This window comes from Grus americana, chromosome 28 (assembly GCF_028858705.1).
Source record: "Grus americana isolate bGruAme1 chromosome 28, bGruAme1.mat, whole genome shotgun sequence".
Classification (NCBI taxonomy): domain Eukaryota; kingdom Metazoa; phylum Chordata; class Aves; order Gruiformes; family Gruidae; genus Grus; species Grus americana.
Window position 1 is genome coordinate 6,103,913 of NC_072879.1, and position 22,463 is coordinate 6,126,375.

The window sequence follows — 22,463 nt, forward strand, 5'->3', positions numbered from 1 at the left end:
AACCATCGTAGTTCCTCCTTGGCCAAATGGGGGAGATGCTGAAGCAGCATCATGTTGGGCTGGATCCTCTGGGGCTTTTCCAGCCCTCCAGCCGGGAGGGCTGGACATCTCCTGTTCCCCCTGGAGAGGGACCACCTCCCCTGGTTTGAGTGCAGATGTCCCTCGTGAGTCAGAGGACTGGTGCACCGGTGGGCCATTGTGTAATCCACCCGTTGCCCTCAAGTGGGGAAAAGTTGAGGGCTTGGAAAAGCCTTTCTTCTTCACAGCCAAAATTCTCCAGCTCTGCTAGATGGTCTCTTGCGAAATTAAGCCCTTTCTAAAGGATCGTGGGTTGCGTAACGATCTCTGCTTGTAGGAATGCTTTAGACAGGAGCAGGGAGCAACAGACTCGTACCTGGAAACGGATGGCCTTAAATCTGTCACTTGGGTTTGTGTTCTTTGCAAGTGGGCTTCTCCTAATAACTGGGCTCTGCATGTAGAGGTGTTTCGGAGAGGCTGGAGAGCTGCCTTGGTGGGGATGTTGTGCTGCCGGGATGGGGTGGGAAGCTGCTGCTCTTCATCTGGTCTTGATCGTTGCTCATGGTGGCTCTCCAGAGTCAGCTGGGCTGGAGCTTGTGGTCCCACGTGCGAGACACTCAGCAGGTCAGTGAATATCTCGCAGGGCCAGCAGCAGAGGAGCCTGTTCTTGCTGTTGCCTAAAAATAAGGAGCTTCTTGCAAACTTGGGGTCGTGCTAGGAAATGAAAAGATGGCCTCATGTTAGAGGAGGTTTTGGGCCCATGTTTCCAACTCTGATTATATATCTAAAGCCTTAGGCAAAATCCCAATTTCTCACTGTTCACTCTAATGGTGGCTTCTCCCAAAGGCAGTGGTAGAGATAAATGATGCATTCATTTTCGCGATATATTTGGACATCAGATTCTATAAATAGATTCAATTATCAATATAGTTTGTCAAGTGCCTTCTGAGTGGCTGGAAATCAGCTTCATAAGTGTCTCTCTGGGCTTCTGCATGTAACTGACTCTTCAGTGTAGTGTGGACCTATTACTTACGGTGCAGCAGGGATTTACAAGAACTCTCTCTACTGAAGCCTCTGGGAAACATTATTGCTAGCAAAAAAATTGTGCATCTTTGTGCTTCTGAATATGAAATTGTTTGGATGACCCATATAACTTCAGACTCTTGCACTAGTGAAACTGAAAACTGAGCAAAACCAGCTGCTTTAAAGGCTTTCCAGCTTGCTTGAAAGAGCAAAGCATTAGGCTGTTTTCTTGTTTTGGTTGTGTGTGGGGTTTTTTGTTTGGGTTTTGGGGTTTTTTTTTATGATGTTCCTACTTTTACTGATGTTTTTCACTTCTCTCTTCAGGTCTGGCACCGAAGAAGACAGCCATCACTGAGGTGAGATGTGTAAAGCTGGCCTTGAAGATCCTGTGTTGAGAAATGAGAACTCAGAGCTCTAGAAAACACTTCTGCCTGATTTTTTTTTGAGCAAAGCTCGATTTCAAAATACATTTAAGATTACTGAAATTTTGATATCTGTTATTTGGGAGAAAGAGAATCAGTGGCAGGTCTCTGGAGTCTGTGTTGGCATCGCCAGAAACACAGAGGGGATGCGAAGGGATTATGTCCACCGCGTGGCCAATTTTAGCTGTGCGATCCCTGATGTCTGTAAGTAAGTGGCTGAGGGCATCTCCTCCGCACCAGAACCTGAGGGTGATCGGCGGAGAATCCGTGTATTGGGCATCTCCAGGGCTCTGTGTTGGGTCTCACCCGCTCTTGGGAGCAAGTCAAGGAGGCTGTAATGTGTGAAGCCATAAAGCAGGGGAACATCTCAAGGGACTGATCTTCTCTCACACATAATCCAGGTTGCAGGTTGCTGAATCACTGTTACCTTCTGGAGCAAAACTCTTCACAGTTGGCAGCAGGGAATCTAGTAGGAGGATCTGTGCCTAAAAGCTGTTCCCTGAAGCCCACGCTTTTGGTTCAGGGCACCATGTTCAAATGATTTTTGTTTGATCTAATTTTCTGACATACCCCTTTACATTACTCACCTGGGATGATGAGCATTTATATACATGAATAGCAAAATAAATTTTCCCATAAAACTGCCAGGAATGTGACACGACACCCTGGAAACAAAGTCACAGGTAGAGCAAGGGTCTGTGGAAGAGACTTTTGTTTCTGTATTTCATATGATGGCAGTCTCTTAACCAATTCCTGTGTCTGTTAATCCCTTTGAGAGGAGGATGATGATGAGCCACGTGGCAAGGCAGGACGATACAGCTTGAGCTTGGCGTGTAATAGGATCCAGCTTGTTGGTTAGAAGCTGCAAGGAAAGGATAAGCTGACTGCTAATCACGACTGCTTGAAGGAGCACTCAGGAGCAAGCCTGGCTGTGCTAAATATTTAAAACAGAGTAGGAAATAAGATTTTTTGAAGTAGAAATCAGATTGACCCTTAGTACCAGAAGAACAAGCAGTTTGACCAGAAATAGCTGCAAGCTCTTGATTAAAAGCTAAAACACAAAGAACTTCTGTAGTCTGAACAAAATTATACATTGTCTGCTGTAGACATCAGTTCTGAGAGATGGGTCTGTGCGGCACTTGAGAGAGACAGTGATATAATATTGTCACTTGGGAAATGACCTTGGATCTCTCTGCACGCTGCTTAAAGAACATCCAAAGCCCGGCTGTTCTTTAGTGTCACAAACCCCAAACATCGCTGGTGGCTCACCGGCAGTTCCGCAATCCACTGGGGTGGCGGGGGAGCTGGCGAGTAGACGAAACCTTGCCCTGTGGCAGAGTATAGAGGCCCTGCGCCTGGGGTTGCAAAAGGACCTGTATCAAACTTCACAAAACACGATTGTGTTGGCTTCTTAAAGGGTGCGGCCACAATCTGCTCCCTCCTGGATTGGCAAAAAAAGGCCCAGGCAGGCTCAGAGGTGGAAGAGGAGGAGAATGAGATAGGAGTAGGTTCGATCTCCCTCTGAAGTGCTGGCATTCGTATAGTGTTTCTGTAAACTCTTTGCAAAACTTCGGGAAGAGCTGTTATTGCAGTTCACCCTGTGCAGGCTCATCCTTTGAATTGTAAACAAATGAGTTCTCTCTCCATGTGAACGCAGGAGTGAGGTTGTGTTGTCCCTCTTATCTGTCTCTTATGTCTCCAGTGAAGCGCGAGGTATTGATATGACACCTAAGGGCATGGGATTTTTAAGAATAAACTTCTCTCGCTGTTTGATTTAATACATCGCTATTTCAAATTAATGAGAAGTTGCAGTCAAGCAACGGGGGAATCTTGGCAGCTGAGAAGCAAGTGGATCTTTCCTGAGCTCAGCATCTTTGCTGAGGGCTCTGCCCAGTTAGTCCTGAGGGTATCAGCTGGAGTCCTTGGGTATTTGAACTCGTCTTGTCTTGAGGGATGGATGTATAATTCAAACAGCCTTGTTTAAAGCTTTAGCTGATGCCAATTACACCTGTTTGCACTCTGCAGATTTTTCTCCAGAGGTAGCGAGCAATCCTTCTGTCCTTTACAACCGTGGTAGTGTGGTTGTACCTGTGCTGCTCTGCTTGTTCTCATCGGCCAGGTCAGCTTCTGTTTTGGGCTTTAGCCATGCTCTTTCATTGCAGGGACCATCGCTACCGGGACAGCCTGGCCAAGGAAAGAAGATAGGTCATCGAGGCGTTGATGCTTCTGGTGAAACCACCTACAAAAAGGTTTGGCTTTGTGGAGTGGCAGCTTTGTGTAGGTGGCAGGCTGAGAAGAGAAGTTGGGGCCCAATAGCTACCAATCTGATTTAGATTTTTATGCTGCGCCCTTGTACTGCATAATCTTGCAAACAACAAACCTGGAAGCCTTAATCCATCTCTTCAGCAGCTGGTTGAACTTGTTTAGCAGCATGTAGTGCTGGAGACGACCCTACAGAAGTCATTGATATGACTGTATTGTCATTTAGGGGATGTTACTGCAATAATCTGCTGTGAAATGCTGACTGACTGCTCTTTTCTTTCTGCCAGACCACCTCATCCACTCTGAAGGGGGCCATCCAGCTAGGGATTGGATATACTGTCGGCAATCTGAGCTCCAAGCCAGAGAGAGATGTCCTGATGCAGGACTTCTACGTGGTGGAGAGCATTTTTTTCCCAAGGTAAAAGAGATGGGGAAACAAAATGAACGGATGAGATATTTCTTCTCCTCTCACTGATTTTTTTTTTTTTTTCAAGAGACATTCCATCTGTCTAGATCAGAGTTGGTTGCTCTGAATGTTTTAAATATGCATCCATTACATACAAACATAACAGTGGGAAGTGTTAGATTCTGCAGTACACTGGCTTGCGAGGAAGTACAATGTAAGATGCAGTACTACATGCTTGAGTTTGTTAGCCTTCCTACATGCTTTTCTTTCTACCTGTCCATCTAGAATCTCTTCCACAAAATTATACTATGTTTGAGATGGAAGAAACTCATTCTGGGAGCTCTTTAACTCTGTGAATAAACAAAACTCATAAAAGCTGTATTGTCTGTATAAATATATTCTGCTTGGCAAGTGGTTGTTCTTTCCACTCTTTAGACATAGATTTTGGCAGATAATTTAAAACCTATTTTCCTGTTGTCCTGCCAGAGAAGAAAGATATTTTTTGTTGTTGTTGTTACTAAGATGTCTTTTTGCAAGGCTCAATTCATCTTAAATATACAGTAGCCTTGATGTGGCTGTGCGTATCTAGTGAATGGTAATACAGAGACCCTGCTCACGTGATGTCTGTTCTGTGCAGTGAAGGAAGTAATCTCACCCCGGCTCACCATTACGCTGACTTCAGGTTCAAGACCTATGCACCAGTGGCTTTTCGGTACTTCCGAGAACTCTTTGGGATTCGTCCAGATGATTATTTGGTATGGCTATATTTTTGGATTTCTCTGTCTTTCCTCCTTTATTTGAGATGGTCTAGAGTAACACGAGAAATTTGCCTCTAAATCAAGGCTGTCAGCAATTCTTGACTGAAAAGGACAGAAAAGAGTGAGGAATCGTTCTGGTCCCAGCAAGGAGTGGGGAACAGGCTGTGGATTTAGGGCCACTGTTCAGTTTTGGAGGAGTTCCAGTGATGGTCCCAGCAAGACCAGCACCAGTCAGCCCAAGTCTTCATTTGCTAAGAGGTAGCTGCTAGCTTACACTGGATGGAAAGGAAATGATCTGCATACAGTGTGCGCTGTGTAAGCTATGCGATGGGGTTCCCTCTCTGTTTGTGGTGACAATAACTTAGTGTGTGTACAAGCAAAAGGAGTTGTGTTCTGCTGGGTGCAACCCTGTAATGTCCCCTGGGGCTCTGAGGACAAAGATGTAATTTTTCCTTGTGTACTCACTTGAGAGCTATGCGAGTGCAGTTATTTTAATCATCTTACAAAAAATAAAATACAGCTTGTTCTTGTGCTCTGAAAACTCCTCAGAGCTGGAAAGGCTGGTTTTTAAATACCTAGTAGTACAAGCTGTCGGGGCTTGGAGTACGCTGGGGTTGAATTTGGTCCCTTGCATGTATGTGACATCCTGCTCTTCAGAAAAGGATGTTTGTTGACCCGAGGAAGGGAACACATCCAAATGAGCGCATGCTCTCCCCCTTTTTTAATAGCCCTTTTTTTCTGACTTGAGATGTAGACAGGGGTAATCATAGCTGAACACCTACCAGTAGAAACAAATCTGTGCCATTGCACGGTTTGACAGTAACAGTCGTCCCCATCTGTGCCATCCAAGATAATGCTGGCTGATGTGATGAGTGGTTCAAAACTTGGGTGAGGCAAAGAGCCTGCCTCAATTGCAAAGGTCACAGCTCTGATTTGTTGCTTCTGCTTCCCCCGATTCTCTCTTGCCTGCCACAGCAGCAAATGCCTTTAATTATGCATGAGATAATTAACTTGATAACGTCTTGAATCATTAATCTGCGCAGGGCTGAAAGCTGTTTTCAGTACCTAATGATGAGCATTTAATTTATTGCTCTGATTATGTCCCTTACATACCTTGCCTCCCTCTCCCCATCTTACCTTTTGCTGTGGCAGCTCTGATGTGATACTACCCTGAACCCACTCGACCTACGCACTTACCTTGGGGTTGGCACCTAGCTGCAAAGTGCACGTGCGTGCTTGCACTTTCTTTTTATGCTGTTTGCATACTGATGTCTAGAAATGTCCTCCCAGTTTAATTCCTGATGCAGTACCCCTTGTTGTGCTTACACAGCGCTGATCCCTCTTCTTGTTTGGACACCCGGTCTTAATACTTTTCATGTGTTTCTAGCAGGATTGAGGGGGGGAGATGTGGCTGTTAAAATCCTCTGTAACAAGGGAGCACAAGGCCAGAGGAGGTTGCCGAGAACAGCCAGTGCATTGTGTTCCCTCCAGCACGGTGATACGTGGTACCCTGAGCAGACTGTCATGTCTCTTAAAATCCCATCTTTCCGTCTGCGCTCACGGTAATGTGCTGAAAGAAGCCTAAATGTGATACACGCGTACATGCACAATGGGAAAAGATAAGATGTCATTATGAGGCTTGGATGTCACTGAAAGCAGGTGATTAGCTTGAATCTGAGCAGTTGGGATGCTCTGAACTGTAATCTCAGTCTCTAATTGTAAATTGTCCGTCAGCTTTGCTGCTCAGACCTAACCTATAATGAAAATAGTTCTCACTTAAGCTTTCCTACCCCTTAATCTCACAGGGAGACAGCACGCTGGGGAAAGCCCTCAAGGGCATAGAACTTGATGTGCAATGAGTGGGGGGCTAAAAACATAATCTTTTTTCTTTTTCTACCTAGTATTCATTATGTAACGAGCCTCTGATAGAGCTGTCGAACCCTGGTGCCAGCGGCTCCCTCTTCTATGTCACCAGCGACGATGAATTCATCATAAAAACTGTGATGCACAAGGAAGCTGAATTCCTACAGAAGCTCCTTCCTGGCTACTACATGGTGTGTATCACCCAGCACCTTGGACCCGACTTGGGTTTGTCGTGGCAGCTTTTCTGTCCGGAGCATCGCACAGGGCATGTCCTGCACCTGGGTTTCTTGTGGCCTGCCCACCCTGTGCCAGGGACAATGTTAACAGTGTGTCGTGAAGCCAGTCCCAGAAGCACAAATCCTGCCAATTATTTTCAAACTCCTTGGGTAAACTTGAGGCAGATAATTGTGCCGTAGCTTGTGGGCACGTTCTGGCCTGAAAATGGCTTCCCAGATGTGTGTTTCTGGGTGTCCTTTTCTCAGCACTTGTTCATTATTTTTCGCTTGGCACCGTGTGTCTGCCTCAGCCTTGCTTTGAATGTGGCTGTTGATTGCAATAACACAGCCACCTTGGTTCTGTGGGGAAAACAATGCTGTCCCTGGATATCTCCCGTATCTGCTGTTTAACAGAGTTACTCTGAAGGCAGTTGCTGCTTGTCCTGGCTCCCACCAGCTGCAGTGCCAAGCTAAAGATTCCCACGGTACCAGCCAGCTTTGCACGTCCAGTCTGCTGCAGATAGTTCTTGCCTAAATCTCAGGGCTGGCAAGGCAATATATTGAGACCCAGAGGGCTTGCACGTGGTCACAAGTAGTAAATCGGAACCAAACCCAACCTTTTGGCACGTAAACCTGGAGCTGTCACCCTGCGTAACTGTGGAGAAGGGTCCAGCTCTACAGATGATGGCACCGAAGTTCGGTTAGAAGTGGATGGCAAGTGATGTTAATCTGTGTGCATGTTGCAGTGGATTTGATTTTATGTGATCATACGCTGTTTTTATGAAAACACTTACCTCAATATTTACTGGGGAAAATTTGCCAAAGCGAGACAGGGTCTTGGGTGTCTGTATATAACTAACAGCCAGTTGCTTGCTTCTGCAAGTGACGGTCACGTTCCGGACAGGATGAGCTTTCTTGGAAAGCTTTGGCTGTTGCCTAATATATATAGTAAATCTGGTGGAGGGTTTTGAATGGGAATGGAGTTGTGCTGTTGTCCTGAATTCTGCAGTTTTCCTGGCTAGCAATCAGTGTAACAAATCAAACTGAACTTACCTGTCTGGTGCAGAGTTATGTGCTACTTGTTGTAGCATTTCAATGTTTTTGGGTTACTGTGGTGCTAGCACACGATCTCTCTGCTGTTCTTGGGAAAGTCATCCAGTGTAAAAGGAGTCAGTAGAAAGGAAGCAGAGTGGTTTCATCCTGAGTTACTTTAAAGCTGGGCACACGCTGTTTGCGTTTGGTCTTGCCTACCTCTGTTGCTTTTAGCTTGCACCATGTTGAACAGCGCACTCGCAAAGAGAGCACACTCACAAACAGGGCTCGCTCGTGTGCCCAGTTAGGTGAGATGAGGAAGAGCATGAAATTTATTTAATACAGTCTTACTTCTGCTGTCTGTCAGAGAATCTGTCAGGTCTGTCCTTTCTTTCATAGCATGCAGAGATGTTCTATTTCCTTCCCAAACTTTCCCAAAGCTGAACAAGCAAATCATGCCTGTCATGTCATTCCTAATAATACCACTGCCTAAAAAAAGGACATGATAGCACAGCAGGATATCCGTGCTCTCTGGCCAACTGTGTTTTGTAAAGCAACTCTGCAAAAGGAGGAGAAAATTTATGTTGTTTTGTTTAAAAAAAAAAATAAATACCCCATCCCTGGTTTATTCTGGGCCGGAGAACAGCTCCTGATTTCTGACACTTCTGACGAGATGAAGATAGCTGTTATTTTTAAACTTGAAGTTCCCACTTATTGTGTTTATTTCTCTTCCAGCTCGGTTTCCCTTTTTTAGCTGCTGTTGATGGGGAAAGCGGGGAATTTCCGGACTTGGTTATTTGCCCAGAGAGTGCTGAACATCTCATTCCCTGTATTCAAGGCATAGTGGTATTTCAGGTCCTAAAGCCACTGAAATGCAAGAGTTTGTCAAATGTGTACAGTAAGCTCTTGTGCAAAGTTCAGAAAATCTCTAGATGAAGAACCCCTAGACTGGCTGCTCCAAGATCTGTTAACATGCTTTGTGTTGAACATAGCAGGAGTCTTCTGCCGAATGACCCTTCCTCATTCTCTTTTTTTTCCAACCCTGCTGCAGAATCTGAACCAGAACCCACGGACACTGCTGCCGAAGTTTTACGGACTTTACTGTGTGCAATCAGGGGGCAAAAATATCCGTGTGGTCGTGATGAACAACATTCTGCCTCGTGTGGTGAAAATGCACCTGAAATTTGACCTGAAAGGCTCAACCTATAAACGCCGGGCATCCAAGAAGGAAAAAGAAAAGTCCAGCCCTACATACAAGGATCTAGACTTCATACAAGACATGCCTGAGGGCCTGATGTTGGATGCAGACACCTTCAGTGCATTGGTGAAAACGTTGCAACGAGACTGTCTGGTAAGAAAGGGGGGTAGCTTGGGGAGTGGGTTAATGAAGTTATGTGGCTCTCGAGCATGAGGAAGAGCAAGTGATTGAGAACCTTGCTAATCTGCTAACCCTAAAGCAGGATAAATCCCTTCTACTGCCCTTTTCCCTGAAAACAAAGCAGTGGAGTTGGATCTCATGTCAGCCTCTGAGGACTAAAGGCTGCATTCCTTTGCCTGCTGCATCAGATTGTGGCAGCCTGCTCCGCTTGTAGCTGTTGGGACTAAATACATTTTTCCTATACTGTATGCAGCAGATACATGGTACAGTAGTGTTATTCGCAAGCCTTCAGCCCTTTGGGTTGATTGTGGGATGGCCAAACTCCATGCGATCTATCTCCACGGACAAACTCTATGTGATGAAGTCCAGAGATGGACTGCTGGTTCAGAAATGTTCAAGCTCTAGCAAAGGAGTTGCTAATGGGAATGTGGCCGGGCTGTTCCATGCTTTGGGATCTGTGCTGTATTTGAGCTGCTAGCCTGATATTTTGCCTTTGTTCTTAAACTCAATACTAACCTGTAGGTGTTGGAAAGTTTTAAAATCATGGACTACAGCCTCCTGCTTGGGGTTCATAACATAGACCAGCAAGAACGGGAGCGACAGTCTGAGGGAGCCCACAGCACGTCGGATGAGAAGCGTCCCGTGGGGCAGAAGGCGCTTTACTCCACAGCCATGGAGTCCATCCAGGGTGGGGCTGCCCGGGGGGAGTCCATAGACACAGACGACACGTAGGTGAAAACCTGGTTCTCTTGTGCTGCTGGGAGGGGCGGAGGTGGAGGCTGGAGCAGTAAATGCCTAACTGAGGCCCGTATGAACTGTTAGGAGTGAGCGTCTCTCCTGGGGTTATGGTACTGCTGCCAGTAAAGCGCTGCGGTGTGTGAGGGGGAAGCCGAGGTGGGAAATACCTCTGTAAGACTCCAGCCTCACAGCGATCTCTCTTCTTACGCCAGTCTGTAGGTTGTCAGCTCCTGTAACAGCCTCTAAACATCCACCCATGCTCTGGGGAGGAGAAACTAGCTCAGTTCTAGCTCAGCATCCAAATGAGTGGAAGTATCCACTGGAGTGGAAGTTGGGATCAGCCTGTCCCTAGGAGCTTGGAGTTTGTTCTCCATCGCTCCATCTTTGGAATCCCTGAGGCCATCCCAGTGCAGTTAGCAGACAGCGAAGTAGCCAAGTGCTGGAGTAACTGGTGGAGCTGTGAGTTGGGGGAGTTTTCCCAAAACCTGTCTGTGCTGTGCCCAGTCTATGGCTCTTGGGCTGCAGGTGGCTCTTGTGACTGTCTCTCTGGCTCTGAGGACCAAGCTTGCTAACAAATGGTGGAGTTTGCTGTTTGTTGCTCTGTGAAACCAGCTACTCCAGTTAGGTGGAAGATGAGTCACGGTGGAGCCAGGATAATACTTTGGTGTTTCCATTCTTCCAAGTACCCTCATTAATTGCTGTGGCCTGCCTGATACCTGCATGCTTTTGTTGTGTGCTGGTGCTAGTGGTTGCTGCGCCTTGGCAGAACTGATATTAGTTTGGACGGGACTGGAAGTATCCTCGTCCTTAAAGGTGTGCTGCCCTAACAGGCAGACAGGTCATGTTGACCTGATAAATAATCTGGTCCCTGGAATAAAACGTCTTGCTAAGAAAAAAGAGTGTGGTGCTTTCTGGCCCAGGCAGAGGTATTGCCATGCGACACGGATCCTGTCCTGATCGTTGGTGTTTGGCGATCCAGGCAGGCAGTAGCCCACAGGAGGGTCACGCTGTGTGAGGTGGTGTGGGTCAGTAGGTGACTTCCCATGGTTGTGCACAAAGTGATTTTGCAGGTTTTGTGTTGTGCCTGACCACCACATCAGAGACCTCTTTTCAGTGCTGCCATCCACCCTTCCGCAGGTCTCGGGGTTATTTCAGCTGCTCTTTTTGAGGCTGCACCCGCTGAGGTTTTGTTTTACCTGCAGGATGGGAGGAATTCCAGCAGTAAATGGCAAAGGAGAGCGTCTCCTGCTACATGTAGGAATAATAGATATCCTTCAATCATACAGGTAGGTAACTTTGCAATTCTCTGTCCTTTAAGTATGTTAACATGTCTTTTAATACTGAATGAAATCAGGAAGACTTTCCTGAAGAGTTTGATGATGAGTAGACAGGCTGCCTAAAGCTGTCTGTCGATGTGTGTGATGGGCTGTGGATTTTTATCCTGTCCTTAGAACAGGTGGTCACACAGAGCCATTTTTCTAAAATATAATGAGTTGCTCATAAAGAAGTTTCCCGTCACTGTGCTTAGGATGGGTAGTGTATCTCCAGGGATGGAAGGTGATTTTCTGCCCCTCATCCAGCCCACATCCTCCTTCCCTGTAGGGTTCCTAGGCAGTCCTGACCTGACTACAGAGATGCCGGTGTGCTCAGCCAACCTCTCTTGGTTGGAGGAAAGCTACACTCCAAATGAAGGAGGAATCGCTAGCAGCTCAGTGATCTCTCCTGTGTGGGGTATGAAAGGTGGCTTAGATATAGAGTATGTGCCTGAATCTGTCTGTCTTTTTCTCTGCGCTTCTTCCCTGGAATTAGGTTCATCAAGAAGCTAGAACACACCTGGAAGGCCCTTGTCCATGACGGGGTGAGTGCTTGTACAGAGGCAGGAATTGTCCGGGCCTCAGCAGGATTACCTGCCTTGGCTTTCTTTATGCTAGTTGGTGCCGATTACCTTGCTATTTATAGTGCCTGAACTGGCACAGTTGAAGCTGATGGAAGGAATAGTTCTTGCCTCTCATGCCTCCACAGCGGTGTAGTGCCACTTATTCCCAATCAGGTTTTCTTGCTCACTCCACCTCCTCGCATGTTTGGCTGTCGTGCTACCAGCTTTCCTCCTCTGCTCCCATCTGTCGTTTTCCTCCTCCCCACGATACCAGGAGCTGTACGCGCAAGGCACATGCATTCGTGTATGTGTTGAGGAGCTCTGTGTTTGCTCTCTTTGGTGATTGACTGTGTTTCCACTTCAGTAAGCTATCTGTTAATAAATCCCGTTCAGTGTTTCCCTGCTGTCTTGTCTCCTGCAGCAGCCAGGTGCGTGTTTACGAAACAGCAATCTTGGATGTGGAAACTGTTCTTCAGCATTGCATACCCTAGCTTCCCTTAAATAATAAGGCAAAGGAAATGTGTAGATGCCCAGTCATAGTAGCACAGTTGAACATCAGAAGCAGAGACAGCTTCAGTTTTACTATTTTAAACAAAAGGTGCAAGACATTTCAAATGTATGGAGACCCTTCGCTGAATTTTGGTGTCTGTGTTGTATGCAAAGGTATCCAGATGTGCTTTGAATGTCAGCCAGCAAAACCAGAAGAAAGTTCATGTATGTAATTGGGCCAACATTTGAAAAATCCAGGAAGTCTACAAAGGAATAAAATCACCAAAATCCATTATAAAATTACAGCAAGAATGTAATCAAATCAAAGGCAATGCTTCAGGCTTATTTATAGCATTAATCAGATCATTTCAGTTAAGCCTTTCCATTTTAAGGCTCTGTCAGTGCTAAATGTTGGAATAAAAAAGACCGCATTGGCTGTTATAGAAATTCCGCCTTGAGGGATAATTTTAAAATTAAACGATTGCTTCTTGCCTTTGTAGGACACGGTGTCAGTACACAGACCCAGCTTTTATGCAGAGAGATTCTTCAAATTCATGACCAACACGGTGTTTCGAAAGAATTCCTGTAAGTACCTGGTCCAGAGCTGTTGCCCTCGTGATGTGAGACAAGCCTTATCTCAATCTTGCTGCTTCAAGAGTTTCTTGACCCGAATCTAAGCAGGTTTTTCCACTGTAATGTAGAGCAAAGCTGGGGAACTGCAGAGCCCTCGGGCTGTCACGGCTTGCTTTGCTCTGCTCAGACTGCCACCCGGGAGCTCTCCCTGCAGCAGGCAGTCTTTTGGAGATGGCACGTGTGCGTGTGTCAGAGGGCAGAGGCCTCTCCCTATGAAGGGAAAAGTGCCTTTGGTGGTGTCACGGTAGCTGGTGGTGGTAATTTCATCTCTTCAACTCTTCTCATCCAGCTCTGAAGTCATCTCCCTCAAAGAAAGGGCGTAGTGCCTTGCTAGCTGTCAAGACGGTTGGTCCAACGGCTGCGTTTTCAGCTAGCCAGCTTCCCTCTGAGAAGGACGAAACACAGTATGATCTTCGTGCAGCCAGGAGTTACCCCACACTTGACGATGAAGGTAACGATCTCGTTGGGTGCCTGATGGCTGTGTGATTATCCTCTCTTCCCTAGCAGTTCCTTAGGATCCTCCCCTGTTCTCGTCAAGTTCCCCACTGTGCACCGACCACGTCTTCCTTGATAGACAGCTCTTCATTGCATGTCTTGCTGTGCTTTGCAGGTGCTAAACTTAACCAGGACAGGGGAGAAGGTAAGAGTATATTGTTTTGTCACAGCACCAGCAGTTAGTTCATTGCGGAAGCAATGCCTCTGCATCAAAGAAAGCCGAATCCCTTCTTTGCAGCACTGTATGGTTCTGCAGTAAAAACGGTCACTTGTGTCACTGCTGCGAGGCAGCCACTGCCAACTGGCACCAGCATTCGTAGCCCAAAAGTGAGCAGAAAGTTGGATTTTCCACCCTTTAAAAAAAAGGGGGGGTAGGGACTGGGAACTGCAGGACTCTAATGACAGTGTTTGGACAATTATAAGGGGCAAGATCTTGCCATTAAACAAAGATGCATGGCCTAGTTCTGTGCTGCCTCTTCATCACTTCCATCTGGGCTGGATTTACAGATGAGTGGTGAAGGACAGGCTCCTCGAGTGCATAGGTGTTAGATTTCTACCCGTGCAAAGCAGCGAGCACTTGATTCATCTCTTAATTCAGTTGGATATTTATCTCTGGCAATCCAAGCGTTTAATTTACCTTTGGTTACCAGTGAGATGTCTTCATTGGCATTACGTTTTCTGTAGTGTCTGTCATGCTGGAAATGGTGCTTACTGCCTTGGCAGAAGCTCTTGCATTCATGAACCCAGCTAAACTTCTTGCCTGACTGTGGTTTTAAGTGACCAGTCCCAGTGAGGGTGTGCAGGCCGATGGCGGAACAGCCCCAACACAGGGCTGGTGTAGGTAAGGTGCTGGTGTTTGACCTACTCATCTTTTTCTTCCTGCATCTCCTGCCCTCCGCTGTGGGCCAGCAGGCAGGCCAGACCTGCTACCTTGCACACCTCCTTCCTTTGAAGAAGCTACCACAGCCTCCATAGCCACAACACTATCTTCAACATCTCTCTCTGTTCCTGAGCGATCCCCTTCGGAGACCTCTGAGCAGCCCCGGTACAGGTGAGGACAGCACTCGTCCCCTGCTCCCACTGGAGTCAAGCGCCCGCCTTTCCTCTTCGTGCTGCAGATCTCGGCAGGCTGCCGTATGCTCTGGAATGCTAATGACCGATTTTAATTAAATCTCTCCTGGGAGCAAACAGACAGAGCTTTGATGGGATTAATTATTGCTGGGAGAGGTGTCAGCTGTTGAGTAGAACATCTCCCTCGTGGGGTGGGGAGTTATATTTGGGGCAGTGTAGGATTTCGATCTTAAAATCGCTCCTCAAACTCTTATTATTGTGGTTTCTTTCTGCAGGAGGCGCACACACTCCTCAGGGCAGGATGGCAGGTGAGAAAAGTGTCTCATCTCTTCATGTACTGCTGCACGGAGACCTCGCGTTTGTCCCTGTGCAAAGGTCTCTTGGAGGGCTGAGTGTGAATCTTGGCAGCCCCGAGATTTTGGCATGGTCCTCTGCAGGATGATGAGCTTCTTCCTGTAATGAAATTATCCCTATTTCTTACACACAATTTGCCTTACAAGCAGATATCAGTGCTTTGCAAAGAATCTTAAATATTACCCCTGCTTTTTGATGAGAAAGGGGGCAACAGAGTTGTCCCAAATTACCCACCCAACCAGCACCAGAATCAAGGAAGTTCCTTTATGTACCCCTCTGGGTAAGTGAGCCTTAACAGCAGGAGCATTCCTCCTTTGTGCAGCTGGGTGCCGTGGGTGCGAATATGGGAAAGGGCTTTGAGGCACTGAGCACCTTTAGTCCCCAGAGAAGTAGCTTCCAGTGTTTTCAGAAACCCGGGTACTTTGAGGGTTTTTTTTCTTTCCTGTGGTGATAGATGGCTCAGAGCCAAGGGCAAGGTAGGACAAAAATCCCCTATGGCATAGGGATGTCTGGATTTAGAGGCTCATATCATATAATTATCTTGCATATTTTTGCACTAGTAAAAATGACCCCATTGCCTGTGTCGGTGGCATCTGCATGCGGACCCCGCGTTTGCTGCTGACTCTGCCCTAGCTTTCTGGGACATCTTGTAAGTGTTGTAGGTACAGACTTTGAAATGCACATCAGAGGCTCGGTCTTGGGACATGCCATAGCCAGAGGAGCTGCTGGACAGGCTTACATCCTCCCTCCCTGCAGTCAATGTTTGGTGCTTCAGAGGAAGGCGAGGACTTTGGAAGATGAGGGTTTGCACCATCTTGCAGACATAGCCCATTGTTCCTAGCTTTTGGTGATTTGCTGAGCTTCAGACCACATACACCACGAAAAAAAATCCCTTTCCACAGTATTTCTTAATGAAAATACCTCTGGATGCTGCATGTCGCTGAACCTTGGTAAATTCCTGTCACTGGAGGGTGAGGACCTACTTGCTGTTGATTTGCAACACTCGTTGAAGTGTCAGGGACCTGCAAAGCACCTCGCCTCCTGCAGAATCCATTGTCTGAAACTGCTGAAAACTGGAGGCTTAAATTCAGGCACCAGTGGTGGGACCCATTTGGCAAAGTGCAGTGATTTTCCCCGAGTTACTCCGGACTCCCTTGGTACCTAATGGAGGGAATTGCTGTGGGATGTGACTGCTTATCCAGAGATGGGTCAGGTGAATTGAAGGGACTGTTCCTGGACCATACAAGGAGCTTAGCATCTTGGTCAGAAGTAGATCTGTCTGTCACAGGTTTGCCACAGCTACAACCACCCCACACAAGTGTAAACTTCTTTGCTATTTTTTTGCCTAGTTTCTCCATTTCTGGTGCTGGTGTCTCAGCGTGCCCTTTCTGGGGGAGCAGGGACCTGTGCATGTGTAGAGAACTCTCTGATCCCCTGGTTGAAAGCCAGTGCAAGAACAAAGTTATTAAAGCATGAATTTACATTCCTGAGCTGAAATGAAAAAGACCTTATCCAATTTGCTCAAGAATGTGTCACACCTCTGATTATTCTAATCTGCTGGGGAATTCCCTCTGGGTTTCTGAGATCCACCCCTGCAAGGAAGAGAGGAGCCGAGTTCCTTCGCACCGAGCTGGACAGGACTGCCGCCTGCTGGCTCCGGCTCCCAGCCAGGTACCACGCAGGGCAGGACGGTGCTGCCAATGAACCCAAAGCTCGTCCCTTCCCTGAGACTGTGCCCTCGGCTTGGTAGGCGCCCGCTTCTCCTTCCCATGAATGCTATGGAGCCAGCCCTGCTAGCACAAGCAATTACTTTAATAGCGTGAGGTATTAAATTGAAGATCGTCACAAACAGCACCTGAGCATGCAGATAAATCTGATGTCAACCCTGGAGCGCGCTTGAGCAGCTTTGGTGCACTGGGAGTCCCAGAAGAGGTCGGAGGCTTTGGCCCTTTTGTGGTTGGTAGATAACGCCAGGCTAACTCTGGACACAGGCTTTCCCAGAGGCCAGTTCTCCTCTTTCCTCCTGTACTTCATTTGACGCTGCCCGTCTTTTCTGCAGCACTGGCTATTAATCCCTTTCCTCTTTTCCCACCTTGTTAGTCTTGAGCACTGCAATCTCACAGGACTGACTCTTTTTGCCTGGGAGTTTTGGTTATCCAAATCCTCAATCCTGGGAGGTCTGATGGCTCCCTCTGAGCCAAAATCAACAGCTTGGTCTGTGCCAGGAGCTCGATGCTGCAAGTGGCTGGCAGCAGGCAGCTGTGTGCCAGGGCAGACCAGCACAGCTCGCTCCAGTGGGGGAGGTTGTGGTGCGAGAGACTGGGCTGACTCAGGACTGATTCAGGCTGACCTAAGATTGAGGACTGTGCATAATTAGTGCCCAGCTGAACCTTCAGACTTGTCTCTCTTTGGTTTCCAGGTCACACGAGGAGGTGCGGGTTGAGGAGGAGCTTCAGCAGATCAGCGTCGAGCTGGAGCCCAAGTGTGACGTTGAGATCGTAGCTCCTGAAGATGACAAAGAGTGAGTGTTTCGGAGCATTGGGCAGCTTTGCAGAGCCCTACCCAGTGTCATTTGGTCTGTGGCAACTTGTGCTGGAGGCTGACTTTGTAGGGTACCAGCCTTCCTGGAGAGATAGCTGCTTCCCCAGACAGTTCAGTGAAGCTGAGTGCTGTTACTTCCAACCCACCCTGATCTTTCTGGATGTGACAGTGGAGCATCTTCAACTCCTCTGTAATAAATCATGCAGTCTTGCTTGCTCCTTTTCTGATTGCAGTGACTAGTCTCTGTCGTTTCTTCCCCCCTCCAGAGAGGCGGCTTCTTCAGCCTGTGCCATTGTAACGTCCACAGCTACAATAGAGGTGGAGACAGCCAGCCAGGCCTCCGAACCAGCCAGCCAGGCCTCGGATGAAGATGACGTGCCAGTCACAGACATATACTTTGTAAGATTCCGCCTCCGCCTGGCCCGTTAGGGGTGTGATGGGAAAGGTAGGACGAGGCTGTAACGACCTCAATTTCAGGCAGTCGGGTGCAGGGCAGAGTCTGCCCCGTGCCGTCTTCGTGTTGAGCACCTTGAGATCTTAATGCTGGATGAGTTTTTGAATGCAGGGAACTGGATTAACCCTTGGAGAACTCAAGCCAGCGTCTAGTGGGGCTCAAATGGGTGGTACTGCTGCTGTGAATGTAGCCATAGGTGCGCTGCTCTACTTCCACGCACAAGCGCTGAAGGGCTTATCTAGGCCAGCGTGTTCTCTCCCGGGACAAGCCAAGGTGAATGTAGGTGCAACTGAGAGGTTCTTCCTTCCTCAGCCAGAGAGCCCCGCTGCTTTCCTGAACACAAACGTGCCGCAGTGGCCTAGAGCCAGAGGGGAGGTGGTTGCAGTGGGGCTGACCTCTGGCTCTGGTGAACTCTGGCTTTTCCTTTCCCTGCAGGCAGATGCATTAGGTGATGCAGTGGAAACCTAGTGCTGAGACAGGGAGTAAGTGATGTGGTGGGTGGTTGGCAGCAGAGTGCCGTGGAGCCTGGTGCTGTGTTCCTCAGTCAGCTCTTGCAATGTCTGAGCAGCTTCTGCAGACCAGAGAAGAGGGTTTTTTCAGCAACATGTACCCATGGATTCCCAGAGCAGAGGGTCTGACCCGTGAGAGCTCTCCCCCATGCCTGGGCACTGGAACCTTCTCATGAAAAGAGGTGCCCAGCTCCTGCTCCTGCCTGCTCTGACTCGTTGCTGTTGGTTATATGGCGATGGAGATGAGTTGAGCCCTTGTGATGAGCTCCTTCAGGCTAACCTAAAAATGGCAACGTTTGCCTTTCCCTGTGCTTGCGTGACTCTGCTGCAGAGCTGCTCGCTCATTGCCAAGTCATTCTGAGGCTTGTGGGAGCCGTGGAAGGAATCAGCTCCATTTTAAAAGCTTGTCTGTTTGGGTTTTAATGCATGCTGTTCAAAATGCAAACAGCTCCCTCTTAACACTGGCTGCTCTTTCTTTGCCTGTGGATGGCAGCTGTGTGCAAGCTGCCTGCAGATACTGCCTGCTCCACTGGCAAGTGTCTTCTAGCAAGGGTCAGCTCCTCTTCCTCCCTGTCCCTGGGCATATGGACTGCCCCCAACTTGAGGGGCACCTTTCTATCCGGAGGAAACCATCTGTTTGCAGTGTGTGCTCACAGAGAGCGTGACTGACTGCTCATCAGCATTTCATACTTCATCTAAGTCCTTGAGTTTTGCATTAAATGTGTGTCGTGTGCTGTGGAGTGTTTGTCACTGCTGGGATGAAGGGAAAAGCTGATTTGGGTTCCCACGGATGTTCTCCTTGGAAAACCTCTTGAGCTGGAGCTCAAGTGAGGTTGCACAAGAGTGCAGTGGGGCTTGGACCACAGCTGCTCTCTTGCAGGAGTGCTCCAGGGTGACGGTCGGTGAAGGGATGCCGTGTGCAGAGGATGATTTGTCGAGTCCCAGGGGACTGTGATCTGATCTCTGGAAGCCTGCTCCAGAAAGGAGAGCACTTTATCCTCCTGTTCACCTGCAGGGGAATAAAAGTGCAGAGATTGTGGCAGGGCATGGGCGCCGCTCTTCCCACACATGGCTTTCCTGCCTGCTGATCCATTCAGGCCTGGAGTTGCCCAACCCCTTGTTTTTTTGCTTTCTCTTTCATCCTCTCTTTCACATCATCCTTTTTTCCTTTGTTTCCTTTCTCACTTCACTTGCCTTGGGGCCATCCAGTTCACAGATGGGAGGTACTGGATTTACTCTCCCCGCCAGCGCAGACTCCGAACCACCTCGCTTTCCTCTGGGATTGTAAGTGAACATGCTAGCACATAGGGGAGCAGAGCTGCAGCTTTGAAACACTGGGGCCAGCACTCCCTTTCCCTTGGATGCTCTGGCTCCGTATTTTGTGGCCATTAGGAACCAGCCCAGCAGAAACCAGGGAAGCATATCGAAATCACACAAATGGATCTCCCTGTAGGACCTTGCAGAACCACAGCTCCTACCAGGGGATGGGCTGCAGTATCACCCAACCCTTGGACAAACTTGCAAGCACCAGACCTGGCCAGAGAGACACCCGAGCCTTTGTAGGTAATGTTAAGCTCGGCTCCCTTGGCCTGGGAAGCCAGACAGGGTTCCAAAGAGACCATTAGGATGTTTTGAAACTGCTAAAAATCCAGTTGCAAATATAACCTTTTAGGCTTGCGGCTGGTCATCTTTCTGGTGGCTGGGATGGTCAGCAGCTTGTAAAGCCAAATGAATTAGGAGCTGCTGCTGGGTTAGGGATGGTTTCTGGTCTCCAGCCCTTCTCAACATCACTGATCTGCTCCCTCCTCACTGCAGGTTTTCTGTGAGCGGTGAGGGTTTTCCTTTCCTTTCCAGAAGATGCAGGGAGGCAGTTGAGCATTTAGGGGCTGAAACCAGAGCTTGGACTGCTCTGGGTTTTAATATTTCCCTTCTCAGGCTTTGGGAGAGCTGACGTTCTCAGAAGGTAATGGCAGTGCTGTCAGAGCTTCGGCACAAGCATTTGTATAGTGTGGTCCTCCCAGCATCTGCCTCTTTGGTGCCAGCAGGGAAGCAGCGGAGAGGGTGTCAGGCAGGTGCATGGGGAAGCAGAGGCAGTAACGTGCTCCTGGCCTTGGCTCATGGCATGAGGAACATGCTGCACCTGTGTGGGCAAACAGGCACCCCCCTCCCGGCAGCTCCTCCGGCCCCCTCGGCTGGGTTTGGCTGCCCCAGCACCGGGAGGGTTAATGCCAAGCACCGGATGCTCCTTTATCTCCTTGCTGGGTTTGCAGCTGCTGCATCTGAGCTCCTAAAAGGCTCTGAAAGAGACTGGCTGGAGCACGCGGTTCAGTCAGGATGGATGAAAAACAGGATGTGGGGCAGGCTTTATGCAGTATTGAGCTTTCTTGCACCTCTAGCAGAGCCCTGTAAGAAGCTTCAGGCAAGGGTTTCTCTTCCTTCCTTCCTCCCAGCGGTCTCTGCTAACATAGCTGCAGTTATTGATGGGGTTCAGCATGCGGAGCCCAGTGCTTCAAAGCTCCTCTGGCTTCTTGTAGTTTTTTGTGCACCATAGACTGTGACACTTGGTTCTTGGGCTGGGAGCCCCCCCCAAGGCTTCTGCCAAGTACCCAGTTCCATTTCTCTTCCTTTGCAAACCCCAGACTGAGTCAGAGGGGGCAGTTTCCTCTCTGGGAGCACCTCTGGAGCCAAAAGAGCCTGTTTGCAGTGGAAGTGGGTCCCCCGTGGGAACACTGGAAGCAGACACCAGCCCTTGAATCTGCCTGGGCTTCTCTCTGCTGTGTCAGCAGCAGAAGCGTGTTTTGTCACACCGATGCCCAGTGCTGTGATAACCAGCTCCCTTGACGCACATCCCCTTCCCCCTCATTCTTTCCCAGATCCGGTTGTGTTTTGCCTCCTTTGTTGTACTTGTTCCCATCACCCCACTGTCTCCAAGACTCAGCAGTAACCTTTCTGTGGCCACCATCCACCATGGTCTAACCCACCCGTCTGCTGCCTTGCTTGGCCTGCAGGGAAGGGGGAAGGCACAGCAAACCAGATCAGGTTTCACTGTAAAAGCCCTCCTGGACACCAAAGATGCCAGCTTGTAGCACGCACAGGGCTCAGGAGATGGGAGGTTGAGAGCTGGGAGCAGGGAGCAGGAACGGAGAGCTCTGTCACTGCCCTTAGGTAAGTCACTTCCCATGTCTCTCGGTTTCTCTGGAGCCGGGGTGATGCTATGTCAGGGAGCTGAGGTTTCCTTGGCACCTCAAAAGCTCTAAAAATCTGTCCCTGCAAGAGGAGAGGTTGTGCCATCTCTACTGCAGCTAGAGCAGGGTCCAGTATCAGCTGCTGGCAGGCTGTCCCATGTCCCGGCTGGTAGGGAGCAGGTATGTGCTGAGGATGAGGAAGGCTCTGCTGAGAGCTGGCACCGAGCTCAGTTCTCTCCCTCCAGGTGGATAGCTGTTCTTACTGTATTGTTTCCTACTCTTTTTTATTTTCTCCTTTTATTTTTTCCTCTTCTCTCCTTTGCTCCCTGCTCTGCTGCTGCTCTCCTTGCATTCTCCCCGCCGTCTCTGGCCACTCTGGCAGCCGACAGACGAGAGGAGTTGGGTTTACTCCCCGCTCCACTATAGCGCTCAACTCCACTCTGTCTCCGATGAGGAGAGCGATACAGTAAGTGTACAAGAAACGTGTGCCGGGTGCCTGGTGGGTCAAGGTCGGAGCTTGTGCTCCCTCTGCAAGGTCAGCTTGCAGAGGGAGCCGCTGTGGCCTCTGCACAGCATGGGGCTCTTGCATGGCTGTGGCAGAGCCCTGCTGCATCTCAGATCAGCTCTGTGGCAGCAGATGAGATCTCCTGTGCTGGCAGAGACCCGGTCTGCTCAGCCCTTGCTGTGGCTTGTTCCAAATTGTTTGGTGTAGTGAAAGCTTTGGAGAGCCAAAATTCTCCA

General features: G+C 48.7%; 1 protein-coding gene across 7 annotated transcripts in view; it reads left to right on the forward strand.

Annotated features, from left to right (window-relative positions):
- Positions 1–22,463, forward strand: part of PIP5K1C (phosphatidylinositol-4-phosphate 5-kinase type 1 gamma) — a 51,287-nt gene that overhangs the window by 24,355 nt on the left and 4,469 nt on the right. For 2 of the 7 annotated variants that reach the window (XM_054805425.1, XM_054805430.1), the window contains 17 exons: positions 1,366–1,397; positions 3,626–3,712; positions 4,013–4,143; positions 4,769–4,886; positions 6,791–6,943; positions 9,051–9,350; positions 9,900–10,105; positions 11,318–11,401; positions 11,925–11,973; positions 12,981–13,065; positions 13,403–13,564; positions 13,724–13,753; positions 14,518–14,659; positions 14,955–14,987; positions 17,453–17,554; positions 17,841–17,973; positions 22,105–22,188. In XM_054805425.1, the coding sequence (XP_054661400.1) occupies positions 1,366–1,397; positions 3,626–3,712; positions 4,013–4,143; positions 4,769–4,886; positions 6,791–6,943; positions 9,051–9,350; positions 9,900–10,105; positions 11,318–11,401; positions 11,925–11,973; positions 12,981–13,065; positions 13,403–13,564; positions 13,724–13,753; positions 14,518–14,659; positions 14,955–14,987; positions 17,453–17,554; positions 17,841–17,973; positions 22,105–22,188 (1,931 nt within the window). The remainder of the gene's footprint in view (positions 1–1,365; positions 1,398–3,625; positions 3,713–4,012; positions 4,144–4,768; positions 4,887–6,790; positions 6,944–9,050; positions 9,351–9,899; positions 10,106–11,317; positions 11,402–11,924; positions 11,974–12,980; positions 13,066–13,402; positions 13,565–13,723; positions 13,754–14,517; positions 14,660–14,954; positions 14,988–17,452; positions 17,555–17,840; positions 17,974–22,104; positions 22,189–22,463) is intronic. The other 5 variants (XM_054805426.1, XM_054805431.1, XM_054805427.1 and 2 more) reach the window with 5 other exon arrangements.